This window comes from Ranitomeya variabilis, chromosome 1 (genome assembly GCF_051348905.1).
Source record: "Ranitomeya variabilis isolate aRanVar5 chromosome 1, aRanVar5.hap1, whole genome shotgun sequence".
Lineage (NCBI taxonomy): Eukaryota > Metazoa > Chordata > Amphibia > Anura > Dendrobatidae > Ranitomeya > Ranitomeya variabilis.
In genome coordinates this window covers 69,921,897-69,941,025 of record NC_135232.1, presented here as the reverse complement: position 1 = coordinate 69,941,025, position 19,129 = coordinate 69,921,897, and the positions used below count along the sequence as shown (strand labels likewise).

At 46.8% G+C, this 19,129-nt stretch overlaps 2 protein-coding genes across 2 annotated transcripts in view; one reads left to right on the top strand and one right to left on the bottom strand.

Annotated features, from left to right (window-relative positions):
• MTREX (Mtr4 exosome RNA helicase) overlaps positions 1-19,129 on the top strand; it is a 149,493-nt gene that overhangs the window by 75,608 nt on the left and 54,756 nt on the right. Inside the window, exons 9-15 of the mRNA XM_077285025.1 lie at positions 7,407-7,505; positions 7,591-7,693; positions 10,050-10,181; positions 10,322-10,401; positions 12,967-13,077; positions 13,881-13,982; positions 14,138-14,263. Of these exons, the coding sequence (XP_077141140.1) occupies positions 7,407-7,505; positions 7,591-7,693; positions 10,050-10,181; positions 10,322-10,401; positions 12,967-13,077; positions 13,881-13,982; positions 14,138-14,263 (753 nt within the window). The remainder of the gene's footprint in view (positions 1-7,406; positions 7,506-7,590; positions 7,694-10,049; positions 10,182-10,321; positions 10,402-12,966; positions 13,078-13,880; positions 13,983-14,137; positions 14,264-19,129) is intronic.
• LOC143805513 (uncharacterized) lies at positions 1,787-5,172 on the bottom strand. The gene is made up of 5 exons (XM_077284971.1): positions 4,739-5,172; positions 4,584-4,658; positions 4,069-4,264; positions 3,752-3,914; positions 1,787-3,005 (listed from the first exon to the last, which is right to left on the bottom strand). The coding sequence occupies exons 1-5, from the start codon at positions 4,940-4,942 to the stop codon at positions 1,997-1,999; spliced, it is 1,647 nt and encodes a 548-aa protein (XP_077141086.1). The 5' UTR covers positions 4,943-5,172; the 3' UTR covers positions 1,787-1,996.

The window sequence follows — 19,129 nt, the reverse complement described above, 5'->3', positions numbered from 1 at the left end:
ATTGCTGAGACCTGCCGCGCTTTGTGGGATAACCTCCGGGAAGAATTTTTACCCGTCCCTACAAGCGATATCTGGTTGGCCAACGCCGAGAAATTTGAGGAAGTGTGTTCGTTTCCAAACTGTATTGGCGCGGTGGATGGCAAGCACATTCGTATTACCAAGCCAGGGAAAAGTGGATCCCTTTTCTATAACTACAAAAAATATTTTTCCACTGTGCTGATGGCAATTGCCGGTGCGGACTGCCGTTTTCTGGCAGTCGACATTGGTGCTTTTGGCCGGTCAAATGACTCGCGCACATTCAAAGAGTCTGATATGGGCCAAAAATTATATGGCAACAATTTCAATTTCCCCCAGCCACGACCTCTTCCCCACACCGAAGGCCCTGCGATGCCATTTGTTGTGGTTGGGGATGAGGCATTCCAAATGTCTGCCAACCTATTGAAACCCTACTCAAGTCGGGGCTTGGACCACACGAAAAGGGTGTTCAATTACAGACTGTCCAGGGCCAGAAGGACTGTGGAGTGCGCCTTTGGCATCCTTGTCTCTAAATGGCGGATATTAGGATCCGCCATTAATCTGAAAACTGAGACAGTGGATGAGGTGGTGAAGGCGTGTGTGGTTCTCCACAATTTTATTCTGGCCAAAGAGAGACTGAACGTTGATCTGGATGAAACCATAGCCAACCCATTGCCCAATTTCCATGATCATCCTCTGAGGTCAAGCGTGGAAATTGCGCAGATGAGGGACCGTTTTGCGGCCTATTTTGTGTCAGATTTTGGCCGTCTGTCATGGCAAGATTCAATGGTGTAATAAACTGTTGGACTGTATTCTGGTGTGACTATGCTAAAAATAGTTCACCAATGTAAATGTGCCTTATCTAAAAAACTTGTAAACCTTTGTTTTTAAAATGTTGTGTTTTAATAAAAAAAATTTCTTACGTTTTCTACCATGCTTCCAAGACAAAATTTATACCATACCATATTTATTTGTTTGTCAGATCGCCGTGTATCGTTGTGTTTGACAGCAAAATCAACGATACCAGCGATGTTTTACACTGGTAACCAGGGTAAACAACGGGTTACCAAGCGCATGGTCGCGCTTAGTAACCCGATGTTTACCGTGGTTACCAGTGTTAATTGTAAACTAAAAACTAAAAATAAATATACTCATCTTCGCGTCCCCTGGCGTCCACTTCCTGCACTGAGTGAGCGCCGGCCGTAAAGTGAATGCACAGCACAGCGTTGCTGTGAGGGACGTCACTCAGTCAGTGCAGGGAAGCTGACGCCGGGGGATGCGATTGTGAATATTTTTTTTTTTTGCATTTTACACTGGTAACCAGGGTAAACATCGGAAGTGCGCCCTGCGCTTAGCAACCCGATGTTTAACATGGTTACCCGGGGACCTCGGCATCGTTGGTCGCTGGAGAGCGGTCACACAGACCGCTCTCCAGCTCCCAAATAGCGATGCTGCAGTGAATTGCATCGTTGTCTGTTTTGCTGCAGCATTGTTAAGTGTGAAGGTACCTTTACAGTATGTGTCCACGTTCAGGATTGCATCCTGAATTGCTCAGGTTTTTTCATCAATATTTGTAAGCCAAAACCAGGAGTGGAACAATTAGGAAAAGTAGAATAGAAACATATGCTCCACTGCTGTATTTATTACCCACGCCTGGTTTTGGCTACAAATATTGAATTAAAATCCGGACCAAATCCGGATGCAATCCTGAGCGTGGACACATACCCTTTTTCTTTGAAAACAACTCATACACTTTAGTGTTTGAAAACACCTCATACAGCAATGAAAGACACCCAAAGAAACGGTCAAATTAAAAAATCCAAAAATACTGTCTGACATTGCATATATGAGGTGTTTGAAGCACAAATAAACGACGCACGGAGTGAATTACCGAGCAGTGTACTTGAAAAGAAGACCAAATATTGTATACAAAAAATTAAATTTTTATTGAGGGGAAACAGAAAAAAAAGGGAAAAGAAAATTATGGGGTTTCAACAGCCGAGGGGGGATCAACATCCGCTACCACCGGTGACCGGTAGCTTCTCGTTCTGGACCTGGGAGTGGGAGTGGTAGAGGAGGAGGAGGAGCCGCCATACTCGAGGAGGCTTGATGGCAGGTCCAAACCCCCCGCAGGGTACACTAGGGAGACCGCCTCGTCACTAGAGGAGGGAGGAGGCAACACAAGCCGCCTTCGTTTTTGGCTTGGTTGGCCCTGGCTGCTCCTGCTGTGGCTAGAGCCACGACGAGATGGTGTGTGTCCTGGAGCAGCCAGAACCTGTGCCTCTGTGTGTTTGTCTGTGTGCCTCCTCTTTTTTTTCCTTTTCCTTCCTTCGGCGGCATCTCCCCCAGAAGCACTCCTACGGGAGGATGAGGGCCTGGCAGGAGCAGGAGTGGGCCGCACACTGGTATGGTGCCTGTGGTGGCGTCGCCCGGCACTTGGACCAGGGTGGGGGGGCTGGAGTGACTCTGCAGCAGTAGTCGGAGTCACGCTAGCCAGCGACGGCACTACGGGCAGTGTCGCTGACTGCGCGACCCGAGACTGCTGCAGAGCCCTCACGTAAGAATTGTTGCAGTCCTGCATCACCGAAATCTGGAGTTCCGGCGTAAGGTTTTCCACCATGCCTTTAGCAAGTGTGCTGAAGAAATGTTTTGCCGGATTTGAGAGCTCGGCTTCCAGGATTTCAAGGCGCCGTCCCATACTGGACATTTCATCTCTCAACGCCTTGAAACCGTTCTGGAACACCGTGCCCAAGTGCAAAAATTCAGGCATGACTGACCTGTCCGAGGCCCGCTGGCGCTGTCGGGAATACCCGAACGAAGGTGCGCCAGAGGCCTCGGGCAGGGGAAAACCTGACGTACCGGCAGCCGGTTCTCCAGATGATGGTGGTGCAGGCCTGCTGTCGCTGTGGGATGGCTGTGACGGCTCAGATGGCGATCCATGAAGTTCCGCTTCACAGGGGGGAGCTCGCTGGAGGGTGCTGCTGTGTGTCCTGTGAAAAGATAATGAAAAAATTAGTCTTCAATTCATAACCTATCACATACGCCAACTCCTGTCAAAAAAATTACATGACACATCAAAACATTACAATCCCCTGTCTCTCAGTCTGTGTGGCCTATAATAAATTGCTGATTGTTATCGCCAGCTGACCATTAGGGCTCACGATAACAATCATGGACATACCGACGGCAGAAAATGACTGTACATTCCCTCTGCAAAAGGCAATGCATACCCCTGTCATATTTTTAAAAAATTATTGTGTGAAAAACTAATTTCAAGATGCTGGCTATGTTGCAAAAATAATATAAAATTTAAGGTCTATAAAAGAATTTAAAAAAAATAAAAACCAGACTTTGCTGATCTGATCGCAGGAATGTCCATGACGTTAGGATCATGTGATCGAGACGTCATCATTATTCCTGCGATCAGAACTACACTGACTCAGAACGGAACCTGTCAGGAACTACAAGGACTCTTGCTTAACCTAAAATAATTACCGTGGATGGCCAATATGCTACGCTGACTACATTGATGGCCAATACACTATGTGCCTGGGAAATGTACTATGTGGATACGTGGCTAGAACGTGTACTATGTGGCTGCGATATAGTGGCCTGTAAATATACTATGTGTGTGGATGCACAATGTACGTGGCTGGTCAATGTACTATGTGGCTGTGCAATATATGTGTCTGGGCAATGTACAATGTGCAATATGGTATGTGGACAAAATACTTACTGTCGGCGGCCAAGGACCGGTCTTAAGAACTGTAATTGGCGGTTGTATTTATATGGAACCGACTTGGCCGCAGCAGCACCACTCCTCGATTGCTCCTCCTCTGCACGGAGCCCCTTATTGAAACGGTCCTTTATGGATCGCCATCTGGTCCTCAACTTTTTCACTGTGAATGCAAAGAAAAAAAAAGGTTACATATGTCGCATTTTAAAAGGATAAAAACAACCGTGTGTGATGCAAAGTTTAGGCGTTGATAGCATCACACACGGTTGTGTTTATCCTGGCAAGATGGGTCATAGCAGCGTCTCAGCAATACTCACTAAAGGTGCCTTTGTCCTTCGCTGAGGCACTGTCAAAGCCATCCCACAGCGACTTTGCCACCTCTGCCCACAAACGCCTCGACACCACCTGGTCCATGTGCCGGGGGTCACGGCTGTCCCACAACGGGCCACGCTCCTGGATGCTGGAGATCAGGAGCTCCACATCAATACACTCCCTGTGGTCCCGTTGTGAAACCTAGAAAAAATAGAAAACAAAAAGGTTACAAATAGGCAAATATAAACAACCATCATCAGCACCTGGCATGATTTGTACCTTTGCCCTATCCTTTGCCATTTGATGTATCTATATTGATGGTTTCTACACCTGTATTTTTGAATGTTTTTGTGCAGGGAGTTCAACTGTATGTTACCTTCCCCCAAATACTTGCTGCCCTGAAAAGCTATATGTAATTAAGCTTAGTAAACAGCCCTAGTGAAACCAGGTTGCTCCTAATGTTCCTCCCAGCAGGATGCTACTCCAAAAAAAAGATTAAAAAAAAAAAACAAATACTCACTTGCCGGCCTGACGACCCATCTTGGCACCGATCTCCCTGCTCCCGCTGTGTGCCTTCCCCCTCACTTGAAGAAGCCTGTAAAAAAATGTATACAAAAATTAGTGACAATGCTACAAATGGCAGCGAATAGTAAGCAACTGGACATAATTACTCACCGCACTCCCCCTCGCCGATTGCCTATGTTCAGACTCTGACTCACTCGTCATTCTTGCAAGTTTGCTCTGCAATGAAAAAATGAGCAAAAAATCACATCCAAATCTAACACATACAATAAAATCGGCATAAAAAATTAAAACAACCACAATTGACTGTTGACTGATAGGACAATGCAAACTGAAAAAGCGACACCACAACGCCATACATTGCAAGAGAATACAATAGAAGAAACTACAAGAATAGACCCCAAAAAATTTTACCAAAAAAAGACACCAATGTCCAAATTTTTAAATATAAAAAAACTGTACAGGGAAAAAAAAGGCACAATGAAATAGCAAACTGCACGCAATACTTTACAATAGCAACAAGACATGATCCAAAACAACACCATCTGGTGACATCTACCACAGAAATACATCTGGAGAAGGCGATAAATACCATTCTAGATAATAAGCAATAAACATTACAGGACAACCGCTGTTACAATATACAGCAACCAAAAGAAAAACCATAGTCAAATAGAAAAGAAAACACAAGAAATTTTAAAAAAAGGGCCCAAAAAAAAAAAAAAAAAAAAAAAATAACTACACACTTGGCTATGGAAACATTCAATACAGGAGATATATATATGGAAGCCATACAGAAAACGACGTAACCATAATACAATTAAACATATAATGGCATATAGCAGCACGGAACAATACAATACAAATGAAACATCATAAATGTAGCCCCCCACCAGCAAGAAAAGACACTCAAGGAAAGAAAAAAAAATGCCAACAGCATAATAAAACCCAGCAAGACATGAGCCTAGAAAACGCCATACGGTTACCCCAACAATAGAAGCCAGAAAAAGACATGCACCACAAATTTTACAATAAAAAATCTTACAAAAAAAAGGCATTGAACATCCGCATGACACAAGAACAACCAAAATATAAATCCAAAACCAATCCAAACCCAGCAAGGCCGCACACAAGAAACGCCAGCATATATCAGAAACACATTAAAAAAAATGTTATTATTCAATAACAACCTACAGTGCCATAACCGTACAATATCACAGAGCAAACATTGCACAAATTAAATCAAAAACAAGAAATAAAACACAGAAAAAAAATTATGCAAAGAGAAATATATACTTACAGGTTTGGAAAGCAGGTTGCTCCTCTCAGTGTCTTCTCTGTGTGTTGTGTGAATAGCCTTGTGAAAGACAATGGCAAACCCCCCCCCCCCTTTTTTTATATATATAGTGCTTTTTTTAAGTGTCTAGACAAAGTCTAGACAATGTTTTGCATTTTTGAAAGAAAAACGCATGCGTCGTACAACGCATCACGACGCAAGTACTTGCGTCGTCTGCGTTGTCAATGCAAGTCAATGGGAAAAAAGGCGCATTGACGACGCAAACACGACGCAAACACGACGCATGCGTTTTTAAAAAAGTCTGCGCCGCCAAAAAAATGCAACATGTTGCGTTGGCCGCGCCCTGGCAGGTGCGCCCTAACGCCGCATGCGGCGTACGACGCACCACAACGCATGACAACGCATGTACATGCAGCGCCATGCGGCCCCAATGTTAAAGATAGGGCCGCACGACGCATGCGGTGCGTTGCGGCGGCGACGCTGCGGCGCACACCGCAAATGTGAACGTAGCCATACTGTGAGTCTTCAGGCTGCCGCAGACATGTAAACCAATAGATGGCGCCCGTTATACTGTGAGTCTTCAGGCTGCCGCAGACATGTAAACCAATAGATGGCGCCCGTTATACAGTGAGTCTTCAGGCTGCCGCAGACATGTAAACCAATAGATGGCGCCCGTTATACAGTGAGTTCATGCTGCCGCAGACATGTAAACCAATAGATGGCGCCCGTTATACTGTGAGTCTTCAGGCTGCCGCAGACATGTAAACCAATAGATGGCGCTCGTTATACTGTGAGTCTTCAGGCTGCCGCAGACATGTAAACCAATAGATGGCGCCCGCTATACAGTGAGTTCATGCTGCCGCAGACATGTAAACCAATAGATGGCGCCCGTTATACAGTGAGTCTTCAGGCTGCCGCAGACATGTAAACCAATAGATGGCGCCCGTTATACTGTGAGTCTTCAGGCTGCCGCAGACATGTAAACCAATAGATGGCGCCCGTTATACTGTGAGTCTTCAGGCTGCCGCAGACATGTAAACCAATAGATGGCGCTCGTTATAGATGGCGCCCGTTATACTGTGAGTCTTCAGGCTGCCGCAGACATGTAAACCAATAGATGGCGCCCGTTATACAGTGAGTCTTCATGCTGCCGCAGACATGTAAACCAATAGATGGCGCTCGTTATGCAGTGAGTCTTCAGGCTGCCGCAGACATGTAAACCAATAGATGGCGCTCGTTATGCAGTGAGTCTTCAGGCTGCCGCAGACATGTAAACCAATAGATGGCGCCCGTTATACTGTGAGTCTTTAGGCTGCCGCAGACATGTAAACCAATAGGTGGCGCTCTGTTTCCTGCCTGTACAGTTATTTTTCAGACTGTTCCTGTTTTGTTTTTTCCAGATATAGTTTGATTCCTAGTAAATATGTCGGCAAGTGATAAACAGTAGAAATAAATATAAGTACTAATTGTTTTCCATTGTTAATAAGTTATTATTGTATAAACATGTCACTTTTTTTCCCCCAGCCTTGTCATGTCATCTACACGGACTATCGCCCCACTCCCTTACAGCATTACATCTTCCCGGCAGGAGGGGACGGGCTGCATCTCGTGGTTGATGAAAATGTAAGTTGTCACTTCTCACCTATAACGCAGCGGCGCGGTCAGGGGTCACCTGCAGAATTACAATATTCTGTTCACTTTTTACAAGGGCGATTTCAGAGAAGACAACTTTAACACCGCCATGCAAGTCTTGCGAGACTCCGGGGAGCTGTCCAAGGGCGATCAGAAAGGAAGAAGAGGAGGAACTAAAGGTACGAAGATGCCTCTTCTCATAATCTGTTCAGTTGTTTTCCAGCCTCTGTTAGGCTGGTTTCACATTTGCGTTTTTTGCCGCTGCGTTTTAGCGCAAAAAAAGCATGCGTTTTTTTTCCTATATTTAACATTAAAAACGCATGCGTTTTTTTTATGCGTTTTGCCGCGTTTGGCGACACATGCGTCGTTTCTATGCTTGCGTTTGGTTGCAGAAATGCAACATGTAGTAATTTCTAGAGGCGTTTTTTTGCCGCAAAAAAAACGTATTCCTGTCTATGTAAACGCATGCGTTTTTAAGCACATGCGTTTGGTTGCGTTTTAAACGCATGCGTTTCAATAGAAAAAAACAAAAATACACACTGATAAGCCACCCCCCACCATCAAGGTGATAAAGGGATCCAAACCCTACCCCTAACCCTAGGGATCCTACCCCCAACCCTAGCTATTTCTATTTATAGTGGGTTTTCTAGATGATTTTGATGATTGGCAGCTGTCACACACTTCTCAGCATGCGTTTCAAAAACGCAAACGCAGGAAAAAACGCATGTAAACGCGTCAAAACGCCACGTTTTTTTTTACCGCATGAGAAAACGCATGCGTCTAACAAAACGCAGCGCTTGCACGTGTTTACATGCGTTTTTTCCACCACCTGCGTTTGCGTTTTAAACGCTGCGTTTTTAAACGTAAATGTGAAACTAGCCTTATAATTCTTCGCTTTTCCTGACTTAATTGTATTATTATTTGCGCTCCGGCATCCTCTAGTAGAAGCTGCCGTCCATTCATTCTTCCGATATTGGCTTTTTGCCTGTGTTTCTGGCACAGTCCAGGGTCTAAGTACTTTAGATGGGGGCCGTGTACCTCTCACATATCCCCCCGCACCGGAGGAAGGGTCGCATAGCCCACCGACCGGACACCGGCCGCAGGAAAGCTACTAGCAGCATAATCCGCCCTGCTGCCACTCCCAAGGCTCCAAGCTCACGGCCAGATGTCATTTTTCCAATTTTGCAGGATGCAGCCAGACCCGTTAGCGTTAGGTGGGTGAATTGGGGCGTCTGTCTTGTAGGTTGCACTGATATAGTGCTGGGCAGCCCGCCTGATCTAATATGGGCGTCATAAATAGGGTGTAAGCCGGACACTGTGCAGCACACGTATCTGTGTGACTGGTGTCCTATGCAAGCTTCATCTGAGCGCATTATTATTACTACACAGCCACCCCCTCCATGAATTGGTAGGTTGTGAGTGGTTGCTCCATCAGTATTTTGCACCTGTGCTGCCCCCGCCTTAATCACGGGGGTCTGCTGCATCCTAGTACATTGGTAATCTGATCTGGGGTTGGTAAGGCCGTTGGGTTTTTTTTTTTTTTTTTTAAATTTATGTCCCTTGTGATGAGTTTCCCATAGACTTCAATCTTAAAAAGGACCGAGCAGGCAATCGGAAGACGTTTTATGACACTTGTGTTCCTGCTCAAATGAATGAGTCCTGTACTGGAATGATTTTCAAGTTTGTGATCCCCCCCCCCCCCCACATGGATGGAAAAAAACAAAATAACTACTGACTTGTGGCTTCAAAACACAGAGATAACCTTGGAGATGGTGTCCTGTAAGCCCTGGTAATGGCTCCGCTGCTACGTGCCCGGTATTAGTGACGGACCCTAACAGAAGAGGCCTCTGTACAAGAACAGTATATGGGCCCTTTGCAGTCCATTAGTTCTGTCTGTGACCAAAGCTCCTTGCTGCTTTGGAGGTGATTGTGTCCCCTGTGTGCTTCAGAAATCCCCCCAGGGTTATTGCCAGTATAAGATGTTCTCCAGCTTTAGTCTACAAGTCTGCAGTCATTTTATGTGGCTGCAGACTTGTGAATCCTCACATTGTGCGCATTGGCCTGGAGCATGGCTGCAAGTATGTGATTTGCATACATGTGATCATGTGCAGACTAGACAGGCGCAGCCTCGCACCTTGCAAGTCTATTGAGTGAAGCAGGACAAGTCTAGTCGAAATGTGGCCAGAAGTGTGGCTGCAAACTTGTAGCATAAGGCCGGATTGCCCCTTTTCAGTTTTGGACGTGAAATCCGCTTAATGCTTCGAGGGTGCCAGGGCAGGGTGTATCCCGTACTGGGCAGATGTGACTGGCCCTAAAGGAGCTGTAGGGGTGATCATGTTGGCACACAGGTTTTCCATAGGCAGAGGTAACAAGGAAACCAGTGAGCAGGAGGCCATACTCAGAGTCTCCATCACACAGTTATGTGCATTATGAAAGAAGAAACAAGTAAATTATTTTTTTTTAATCCCTTTTTTGCCGCCTTCCTACAAGCTGCACAATCCTGATCTGATGTCATTCTCCGTGTCTTCCTTCCAGGTCCGTCTAATGTGTTCAAGATTGTGAAGATGATCATGGAGCGGAACTTCCAGCCGGTCATTATATTCAGCTTCAGCAAGAAAGACTGCGAGGCTTACGCCCTCCAGATGGCCAAGCTGGACTTCAACTCCGGTACTCGCCCACTTTCACACTGGTCTGCCGGACTTGGCGCTGTTCTAGTCCAGTAGCTCATGGCTTGTTGTGTATTATATTGTGATTGCCCCAAAGGCACAAATCGTCTTATTGCTCTTCTCTGCAATTCTCTCCTCCAGACGATGAGAAAAAGATGGTGGAAGAGGTCTTTAATAACGCCATAGATTGTTTGTCGGACGAGGACAAGAAGCTCCCACAGGTCAGTGCTCTGAACTTTCAACTAAAAAAAAGTATATATAAATGTATTTTGTGCTACCCCGGGATTTCCATTATTAGAACTTGTCCAAATGTTGGATTAATGGCCCAAATGTATTTTAAAGGAACCTGTTCACAGGATTTCACCCCCAAACTATTCTGTTCTATGTTCTGCTTACTGACAATAGGTCCTCTCAATGTGTCTAAGATTAAAGAGGTTCTCCATCGCCTCTCTGTCTCATCAGGAGATACGAGGCATTAATGAGGTGCTATGGCATGTTGTAACGCAGCGTCACCAGGAGAGGAACCAGAGAATTAAAGATTAAAGCTGTTTGGTCTTTTGATAACTCTGCTCACTCTGTGGCTGCAGACGTCTGAATCCTGACAGCGTGTCATGCTCACGCTGTCATGATTCCCCCTTATTGCAGGTGAAATTGAGCGGTCACGTGACCGTGAGTATGGCATTTGCATACTTCTGACCACATTCTGACTAGACGTATAAGTGAGTTGAGAGAGACCAAGCACGTCTAGTCGACACGTGACCGCATGTATGCAAATGGCAAATTTGTGGTCACCAGACTTCCCGCTCTCACCTGCGATACGGGACAATTGCAACAGCGTGAGCACAGCACACTGTCAGGATTCAGATGTCTGCAGTCACATAGAGTGACTGCAGATTTCTATCGGAAGTGTGGACACTCTCTTTAATATTAGACAAAAGCCAAGAGTTCTAAAGGATGTATACTTTACAATAAGACAGTGGCTACTCTATGTATGTATGTATGTATGTGCTCTTTGTGTGTATGTATGTGCTCTGTGTGTATGTATGTGCTCTGTGTGTATGTATGTGCTCTTTGTGAGTATGTATGTGCTCTATGTGAGTATGTATGTGCTCTTTGTGTGTATGTATGTGCTCTTTGTGTATGTATGTGCTCTTTGGGAGTATGTATGTGCTCTGTGTGTATGTATGTGCTCTGTGTGTATGTATGTGCTCTTTGTGTGTATGTATGTGCTCTTTGTGTGTATGTATGTGCTCTGTGTGTATGTATGTGCTCTGTGTGTATGTATGTGCTCTTTGTGTGTATGTGTGTGCTCTTTGTGTGTATGTGTGTGCTCTTTGTGAGTATGTATGTGCTCTTTGTGAGTATGTATGTGCTCTTTGTGAGTATGTATGTGCTCTTTGTGTGTATGTATGTGCTCTTTGTGTGTATGTATGTGCTCTGTGTGTATGTATGTGCTCTGTGTGTGTGCTCTGTGTGTATGTATGTGCTCTTTGTGTGTATGTGTGTGCTCTGTGTGTATGTGTGTGCTCTTTGTGTGTATGTGTGTGCTCTTTGTGTATGTGTGTGCTCTTTGTGTATGTGTGTGCTCTTTGTGTATCTGTGTGCTCTTTGTGTATGTGTGTGCTCTTTGTGTATGTGTGTGCTCTTTGTGTATGTGTGTGCTCTTTGTGTATGTGGGTGCTCTTTGTGTATGTGTGCTCTTTGTGTGTATGTGTGTGCTCTGTGTGTATGTATGTGCTCTTTGTGTGTATGTATGTGCTTTGTGTGTATGTATGTGCTCTTTGTGTGTATGTATGTGCTCTTTGTGTGTGTATGTGCTCTTTGTGAGTATGTGTGTGCTCTTTGTGTGTATGTGTGTGCTCTTTGTGTGTATGTGTGTGCTCTTTGTGTGTATGTGTGTGCTCTTTGTGTGTATGTGTGTGCTCTGTGTATGTGTGTGCTCTTTGTGTATGTGTGTGCTCTTTGTGTATGTGTGCTCTGTGTGTATGTGTGTGCTCTGTGTATGTGTGTGCTCTGTGTGTGTGTATGTGTGCTTTGTGTGTATGTGTGTGCTTTGTGTGTATGTGTGTGCTGTTTGTGTATGTGTGTGCTGTTTGTGTATGTGTGTGCTCTTTGTGAGTATGTGTGTGCTCTTTGTGAGTATGTGTGTGCTCTTTGTGAGTATGTGTGTGCTCTTTGTGAGTATGTGTGTGCTCTTTGTGAGTATGTGTGTGCTCTTTGTGAGTATGTGTGTGCTCTTTGTGAGTATGTGTGTGCGCTTTGTGTGTATGTGTGTGCTCTTTGTGTGTATGTATGTGCTCTTTGTGTGTATGTATGTGCTCTTTGTGTGTATGTATGTGCTCTTTGTGTGTATGTATGTGCTCTTTGTGTGTATGTATGTGCTCTTTGTGTGTATGTATGTGCTCTTTGTGTGTATGTATGTGCTCTTTGTGTGTATGTATGTGCTCTTTGTGTGTATGTATGTGCTCTTTGTGTGTATGTATGTGCTCTTTGTGTGTATGTTTGTGCTCTTTGTGTGTATTTGTGCTCTTTGTGAGTATGTATGTGCTCTGTGTGTGTATGTGCTCTGTGTGTGTATGTGCTCTGTGTGTGTATGTGCTCTGTGTGTGTATGTGCTCTGTGTGTGTATGTGCTCTGTGTGTGTATGTGCTCTGTGTGTGTATGTGCTCTGTATGTGCTCTTTGTGAGTATGTATATGCTCTTTGTGAGTATGTATGTGCTCTTTGTGAGTATGTATGTGCTCTTTGTTCATGTGTGTGTACATGTAATCTCTTTGTCATTTGTAGGTGGAACATGTTCTGCCTCTTCTCAAGCGAGGCATCGGAATACATCATGGAGGTCTACTTCCCATTCTGAAAGAAACAATAGAGATTCTGTTCTCTGAAGGTTTACTCAAGGTAATCCTTTGAATATTGATCTTCTGCAGAAGCCTGGTCTATCAGTAGGGCAGAGATCAGCAGCTAAGGTTAACTTCACACTTGCGTACCGGGGCTTTGCGGATGGCTGCGTACTTCCTCCCAGAAGCCCCGCCCACTTCCGCACTTCTTCCGTGTAGGTCCACCTACTTCTGCATGCGTCCTGCGTACCTATCTTTAACATTGGGTACGCATGACATGCGGAGTTATGCGGATGCGTTTTTTGAGGTGCCCGCCAACCTTCACGGGGATGCAAAGGGAGGAAGTACGCAGCCGTCTGCAAAGCCCCGGTACACAAGTGTGAATGTAGCCTAAGAGCACATTTTGCTTTGGAGGACTAGTTCCTTCTGTGTACAGACAGTCCAATGATGTTGCGTTAGGTGTAATGCTCTCTTTGGCCTGTGGGGGAGCTGCAGGGAAACTAAATACTTATGTTCACCTATCTGTTTTAGTTGCAAATTCGACCGAAAAGGATTGTCCGATGCAGGAAAATTCTTTTTAATGTATGCAGTGTTTTGTACATATGTGTACAACTAAAAGCTATGAAATAGTCCCACTTTTGCACTGATTTTGAACTTGTGGTTCCAATAGGGCATGTAAGAAGTGTGTGTGTGTGTGTACACTGCATCCGCCTTGATATGTGTGTACTATACATATACGGCTATATAAACACACTATTGTGGCTGTAGCTGGATCGTTGCTTCTATGGTGTTTTGTGTGTAGGTAACATCATTTTGTTTCCCGCCTCGCTCATTCCATCTCTAAATTCCATCTATTTCCATCAGGCTTTGTTTGCCACGGAGACGTTTGCTATGGGTATAAACATGCCGGCCAGGACCGTCTTATTCACAAGTGCAAGAAAGTTTGATGGCAAAGATTTTCGCTGGGTGAGTCACCTCCATGTAATACAGGAAACTTTTTTTTTTTTTTCCCACCATTTTCCTACTTTGGATTTTTTTTTTTTTTTTTTAAATGACCCTAATATAATCTATGATTTCCCAGATCATCCATCAATATGATTTGCATTTTCTTTCCTGCCTAGATTTCTTCAGGGGAATATATTCAGATGTCCGGACGTGCCGGGAGGCGAGGGATGGACGACCGAGGAATAGTCATTCTCATGGTCGATGAGAAAATGAGCCCCACGGTCGGGAAACAGCTGCTAAAGGTAACGTGCTGCGTTTAGGTGACTTCTACTTATTACATTAGATAGGAGTGATTTTCACCTCTTAGAGCGTTACAGTATATCGCTAGCATATGCCATAACGTTGGCGGGAGTCTGACCCCCAACCCTGAAACAAAGGGACGGCGTACCACAGTCATTAAGGTTGTGTCATATCCGAGCACGTCCGCTCATCACAGGTTACGACCCCACACACCAGAGACACACGAGTGGCCGGTATTTGCATGTGTCCGGTTATGTGGAGCAGGACCCCCGTTTCGGTAGGTATGCGGGGTCCTAATGTCGTCAGCACTGCTCGCGTTTGATGCACAAGTGATTGGCATCATATAACCCCTAAGAAAAATCAAAAACCCTCAAAAGATGTAGGGCCGTCAGCAATGTTTTAGGATCTCCTCCAATTTTTGGCCTTGGCTTACTTGTGGGATTCAAGGCTATGAGCCAGCCCCCTCCATTCTGCTCCTGTCGTCTCACAGCGTGTAACCTGCCGCGTACACTCCAGGACGGATTGCTAGATTTTCCTGGTTTTGCCATGATCCTCGCGTTGTCTTTTCCTCTGGGTGGCGGTTTGTAGGTGGCTGTGACGAGAGGTTTGGAGATCAGATTGTGGCTGCAGAATATCATGGTGGGCAGTGTAAGGGTAAGTTCACACAGGACTTTTTTGCTGCGTATTTTTGCTGCGTTTTTTTATGCTAATTTTCAGCTGCTTTTTACTGTACCAGCAAAGCCTATGAGATTTCAGAAATCTCATGCACACACATTGGGTTTTTGTTTGATCAGTATTTTCTGCTTTGCTGCGTTTTTTGGACATAGGGCATGTCACTTCTTTCAGCGTTTTTGCAGCGTTTTTTCACCCATTGACTTGAATGGGTGATGGAAAAAACGCTGCAAAAACGCATGTAGCATTATTTGCTGCGTTTTTTGTGCAGAAAAATCATGGCCAGCAGGAAGTGATCTCACAGCCAAGAGCTTAGGGGTGTGGTTAGTGAGGTGTGAAGAGCCATTGTGAGCCATTGTGAGGTGTGAAGAGCCATTGTGAGGTGTCCTGATTGTGATCTATTGTGAGGGAGTTTCTGATAGTGAGGTGTTAGCCATGTCTTGGTATAGGAGGATGAGCATTAATGTTTCCCAACTAATCATGGAGGTAATATTTTTTTTAATTTGTGATAAATCTATCCGATTGTTTGCAATGGTACACTTTGCGATGCTCATGTGCTGTTATGTACATGTTCATGTGTTCTTCATGTGTATGTTTGTATCTTCCTTGTCATGAATGTTGGCTTCATTTCATCTCATCTTGCATTTGGTAATTACTTTTTCATTTATTTTTCCAAGGTGGAAGCAATGCCTGTAATTTGGGATGTAGCTTGCCCAAACTACAGTGATCGTCAAAAAAAGGCCGATGCATGGCATGTAATTCGCCGTAAATTGTTCCCCCACTGGGATGAAGGCAATTCTAAGCTCCACTGGGGTCACTCAACTTTATTATCATGCACAAATAGACAAAAAAACGCACCAAAACCGCACAAAAAACGCATCTGTAAGCAGCTGAAAATTGGCATAAAATACGCAGCAAAAATACGCAGAAAAAAAGTCCTGTGTGAACTTACCCAAAAAACGCACCAAATACGCACCAAAAAAACGCACCTAAATTAGCATAAAAATGCGCAGCAAAAAAGTCCTGTGTGAACTTACCCTAAAAGTGCTGTGATCTTGGCTAAGGCTACGTTCACATTTGCGTTGTGCGCCGCAGCGTCGGCGCCGCAACGCACAACGCAAACAAAAACGCATGCACAACGCTGCGTTTTGCGCCGCATGCGTCCTTTTTTTCATTGATTTTGGACGCAGCAAAAATGCAACTTGCTGTGTCCTCTGCGCCCGGACGCGGGCGCCGCAGGGACGCATGCGGCGCAAAACGCAAGTGCGACGCATGTCCATGCGCCCCCATGTTAAATATAGGGGCGCATGATGCATGCGGCAACGCTGCGGCGCCGACCGCAAATGTGAACGTAGCCTAAAGCAGGTAGAAAAAAAATGTAAAAGTCCCCATTGTGTGCGCTGTAGCCCTTCAGTGAATTTAGCCTTTTTTTTTCACCTCCTTTTTACAATCTGTGACAACATTTGTGTTGGCTTCACCTTTGGGCGGGAGTTCAGATCCTGCCAACAGGTTCTCTGCGTGTGAGTCAGTGGTGTGGCGACCACATGTGCGCTCCTCGCTCGCTTAATACTTTTTGGCCTCTTAATCCCGTAATCGTCTTTCTGTTCAGTGTGTGAACTTTATGACTTGTTCTTTAACACTTGGAGGACTGAGCTTGTATAACACATGGATCCTTATAACGAAATTCCTCAAAGAGGATCTGTTGGAGATCTTCCTTCCTGGACAGCAGGGTGGGCAGAGCACGAACGTGTGAGATCTTCCTGCCTGGTCAGCAGGGTGGGCAGAGCACGAACGTGTGAGATCTTCCTGCCTGGACAGCAGGGTGGGCAGAGCGCGAACGTGTGAGATCTTCCTGCCTGGACAGCAGGGTGGGCAGAGTACGAACATGTGAGATCTTCCTGCCTGGACAGCAGGGTGGGCAGTGCACGAGTACGTGTGCTATCTTCTTGCCTGGACAGCAGGGTGGGCAGAGCATGAACGTGTGAGGTCTTCCTGCCTGGACAGCAGGGTGGGCAGAGCGCGAACGTGTGAGATCTTCCTGCCTGGACAGCAGGGTGGGCAGAGCGCGAACGTGTGAGATCTTCCTTCCTGGACAGCAGGGTGGGCAGAGCGTGAACGTGTGAGATCTTCCTGCCTGGACAGCAGGGTGGGCAGAGCAGGAACGTGTGAGATCTTCCTGCCTGGTCAGCAGCGTGGGCAGAGCATGAATGTGTGAGATCTTCCTGCCTGGACAGCAGGGTGGGCAGACCATGAACGTGTGGGATCTTCCTGCCTGGTGAGCAGGGTGGGCAGAGCATGAACATTTGAGATCTTCCTGCCTGGACAGCAGGGTGGGCAGAGCACGAACATGTGAGATCTTCCTGCCTGGACAGCAGGGTGGGCAGAGCACGAACGTGTGAGATCTTCCTGCCCGGACAGCTTTTTGGGCAGAGCACGAACATGTGAGATCTTCCTGCCCGGTCAGCAGGGTGGGCAGAGCACGAACATGTGAGATCTTCTTGCCTGGACAGCAGGGTGGGCAGAGCACGAACGTGTGAGATCTTCCTGTCCGGACAGCTCTGTGGGCAGAGCCCGAACATGTGAGATCTTCCTGCCTGGTCAGCGGGGTGGGCATAGCATGAATGTGTGAGATCTTCCTGCCTGGTGAGCAGGGTGGGCAGAGCATGAATGTTTGAGATCTTCCTGCCTGGTCAGCAGGGTGGGCAGAGCATGAATGTGTGAGATCTTCCTGCCTGGTCAGAAGGGTGGGCAGAGCTTGAATTTGTGAGATCTTCCTGCCTGGACAGCAGGGTGGGCAGAGTACGAACGTGTGGGATCTTCCTGCCTGGACAGCAGGGTGGGCAGAGCGCAAACGTGTGGGATCTTCCTGCCTGGTCAGCAGGGTGGGCAGAGTACGAACGTGTGGGATCTTCCTGCCTGGACAGCAGGGTGGGCAGAGCAGGAACGTGTGAGATCTTCCTGCCTGGTCAGCAGCGTGGGCAGAGCATGAATGTGTGAGATCTTCCTGCCTGGACAGCCGGGTGGGCAGACCATGAACGTTTGGGATCTTCCTGCCTGGACAGCAGGGTGGGCAGAGCACGAACATGTGAGATCTTCCTGCCTGGACAGCAGGGTGGGCAGAGCAGGAACGTGTGAGATCTTCCTGCCCGGACAGCTTTTTGGGCAGAGCACGAACATGTGAGATCTTCCTGCCCGGTCAGCAGGGTGGGCAGAGCACGAACATGTGAGATCTTCCTGCCTGGACAGCAGGGTGGGCAGAGCAGGAACGTGTGAGATCTTCCTGCCCGGACAGCTCTGTGGGCAGAGCCCGAACATGTGAGATCTTCCTGCCTGGTCAGCGGGGTGGGCAGAGCATGAGTGTGTGAGATCTTCCTGCCCGGACAGCTTTTTGGGCAGAGCACGAACATGTGAGATCTTCCTGCCCGGTCAGCAGGGTGGGCAGAGCACGAACATGTGAGATCTTCCTGCCTGGACAGCAGGGTGGGCAGAGCACGAACGTGTGAGATCTTCCTGCCTGGACAGCTCTGTGGGCAGAGCCCGAACATGTGAGATCTTCCTGCCTGGACAGCAGGGTGGGCAGAGTACGAACGTGTGAGATCTTCCTGCCTGGACAGCAGGGTGGACAGTGCACGAGTACGTGTGCTATCTTCTTGCCTGGACAGCAGGGTGGGCAGAGCGCGAACGTGTGCTATCTTCCTGCCCGGTCAGCAGGGTGGGCAGAGCACGAACATGTGAGATCTTCCTGCCTGGACAGCAGGGTGGGCAGAGCATGAATGTGTGAGATCTTCCTGCCCGGACAGCTCTGTGGGCAGAGCACGAACGTGTGAGATCTTCCTGCCTGGACAGCAGGGTGGGCAGAGCACAAACGTGTGAGATCTTCCTGCCCGGTCAGCAGGGTGGGCAGAGCATGAATGTGTGAGATCTTCCTGCCTGGACAGCAGGGGTGGGCAGAGCATGAACCTGTGAGATCTTCCTGCCCGGTCAGCAGGGTGGGCAGAGCAGGAACATGTGAGATCTTCCTGCCTGGACAGCTCTGTGGGCAGAGCACGAACGTGTGAGATCTTCCTGCCTGGTCAGCAGGGTGGGCAGAGCATGAATGTGTGAGATCTTCCTGCCTGGTCAGAAGGGTGGGCAGAGCATGAATGTGTGAGATCTTCCTGCCTGGTCAGCAGGGTGGGCAGAGTACGAACGTGTGG

Bases quoted from the DNA above. Each gene is read 5' to 3' on its own strand.
- LOC143805513 (XM_077284971.1), bottom strand. From the start codon at position 4,942: ATGGCGTTGTGGTGTCGCTTTTTCAGTTTGCATTGTCCTATCAGTCAA. The intron at 4,659-4,738 runs GTGAGTAATTAT...ATTTTTTTACAG, and splicing joins AATCGGCGAGGGGGAGTGCG to GCTTCTTCAAGTGAGGGGGA. The intron at 3,915-4,068 runs GTGAGTATTGCT...TTGCATTCACAG, and splicing joins GAAGGACAAAGGCACCTTTA to TGAAAAAGTTGAGGACCAGA.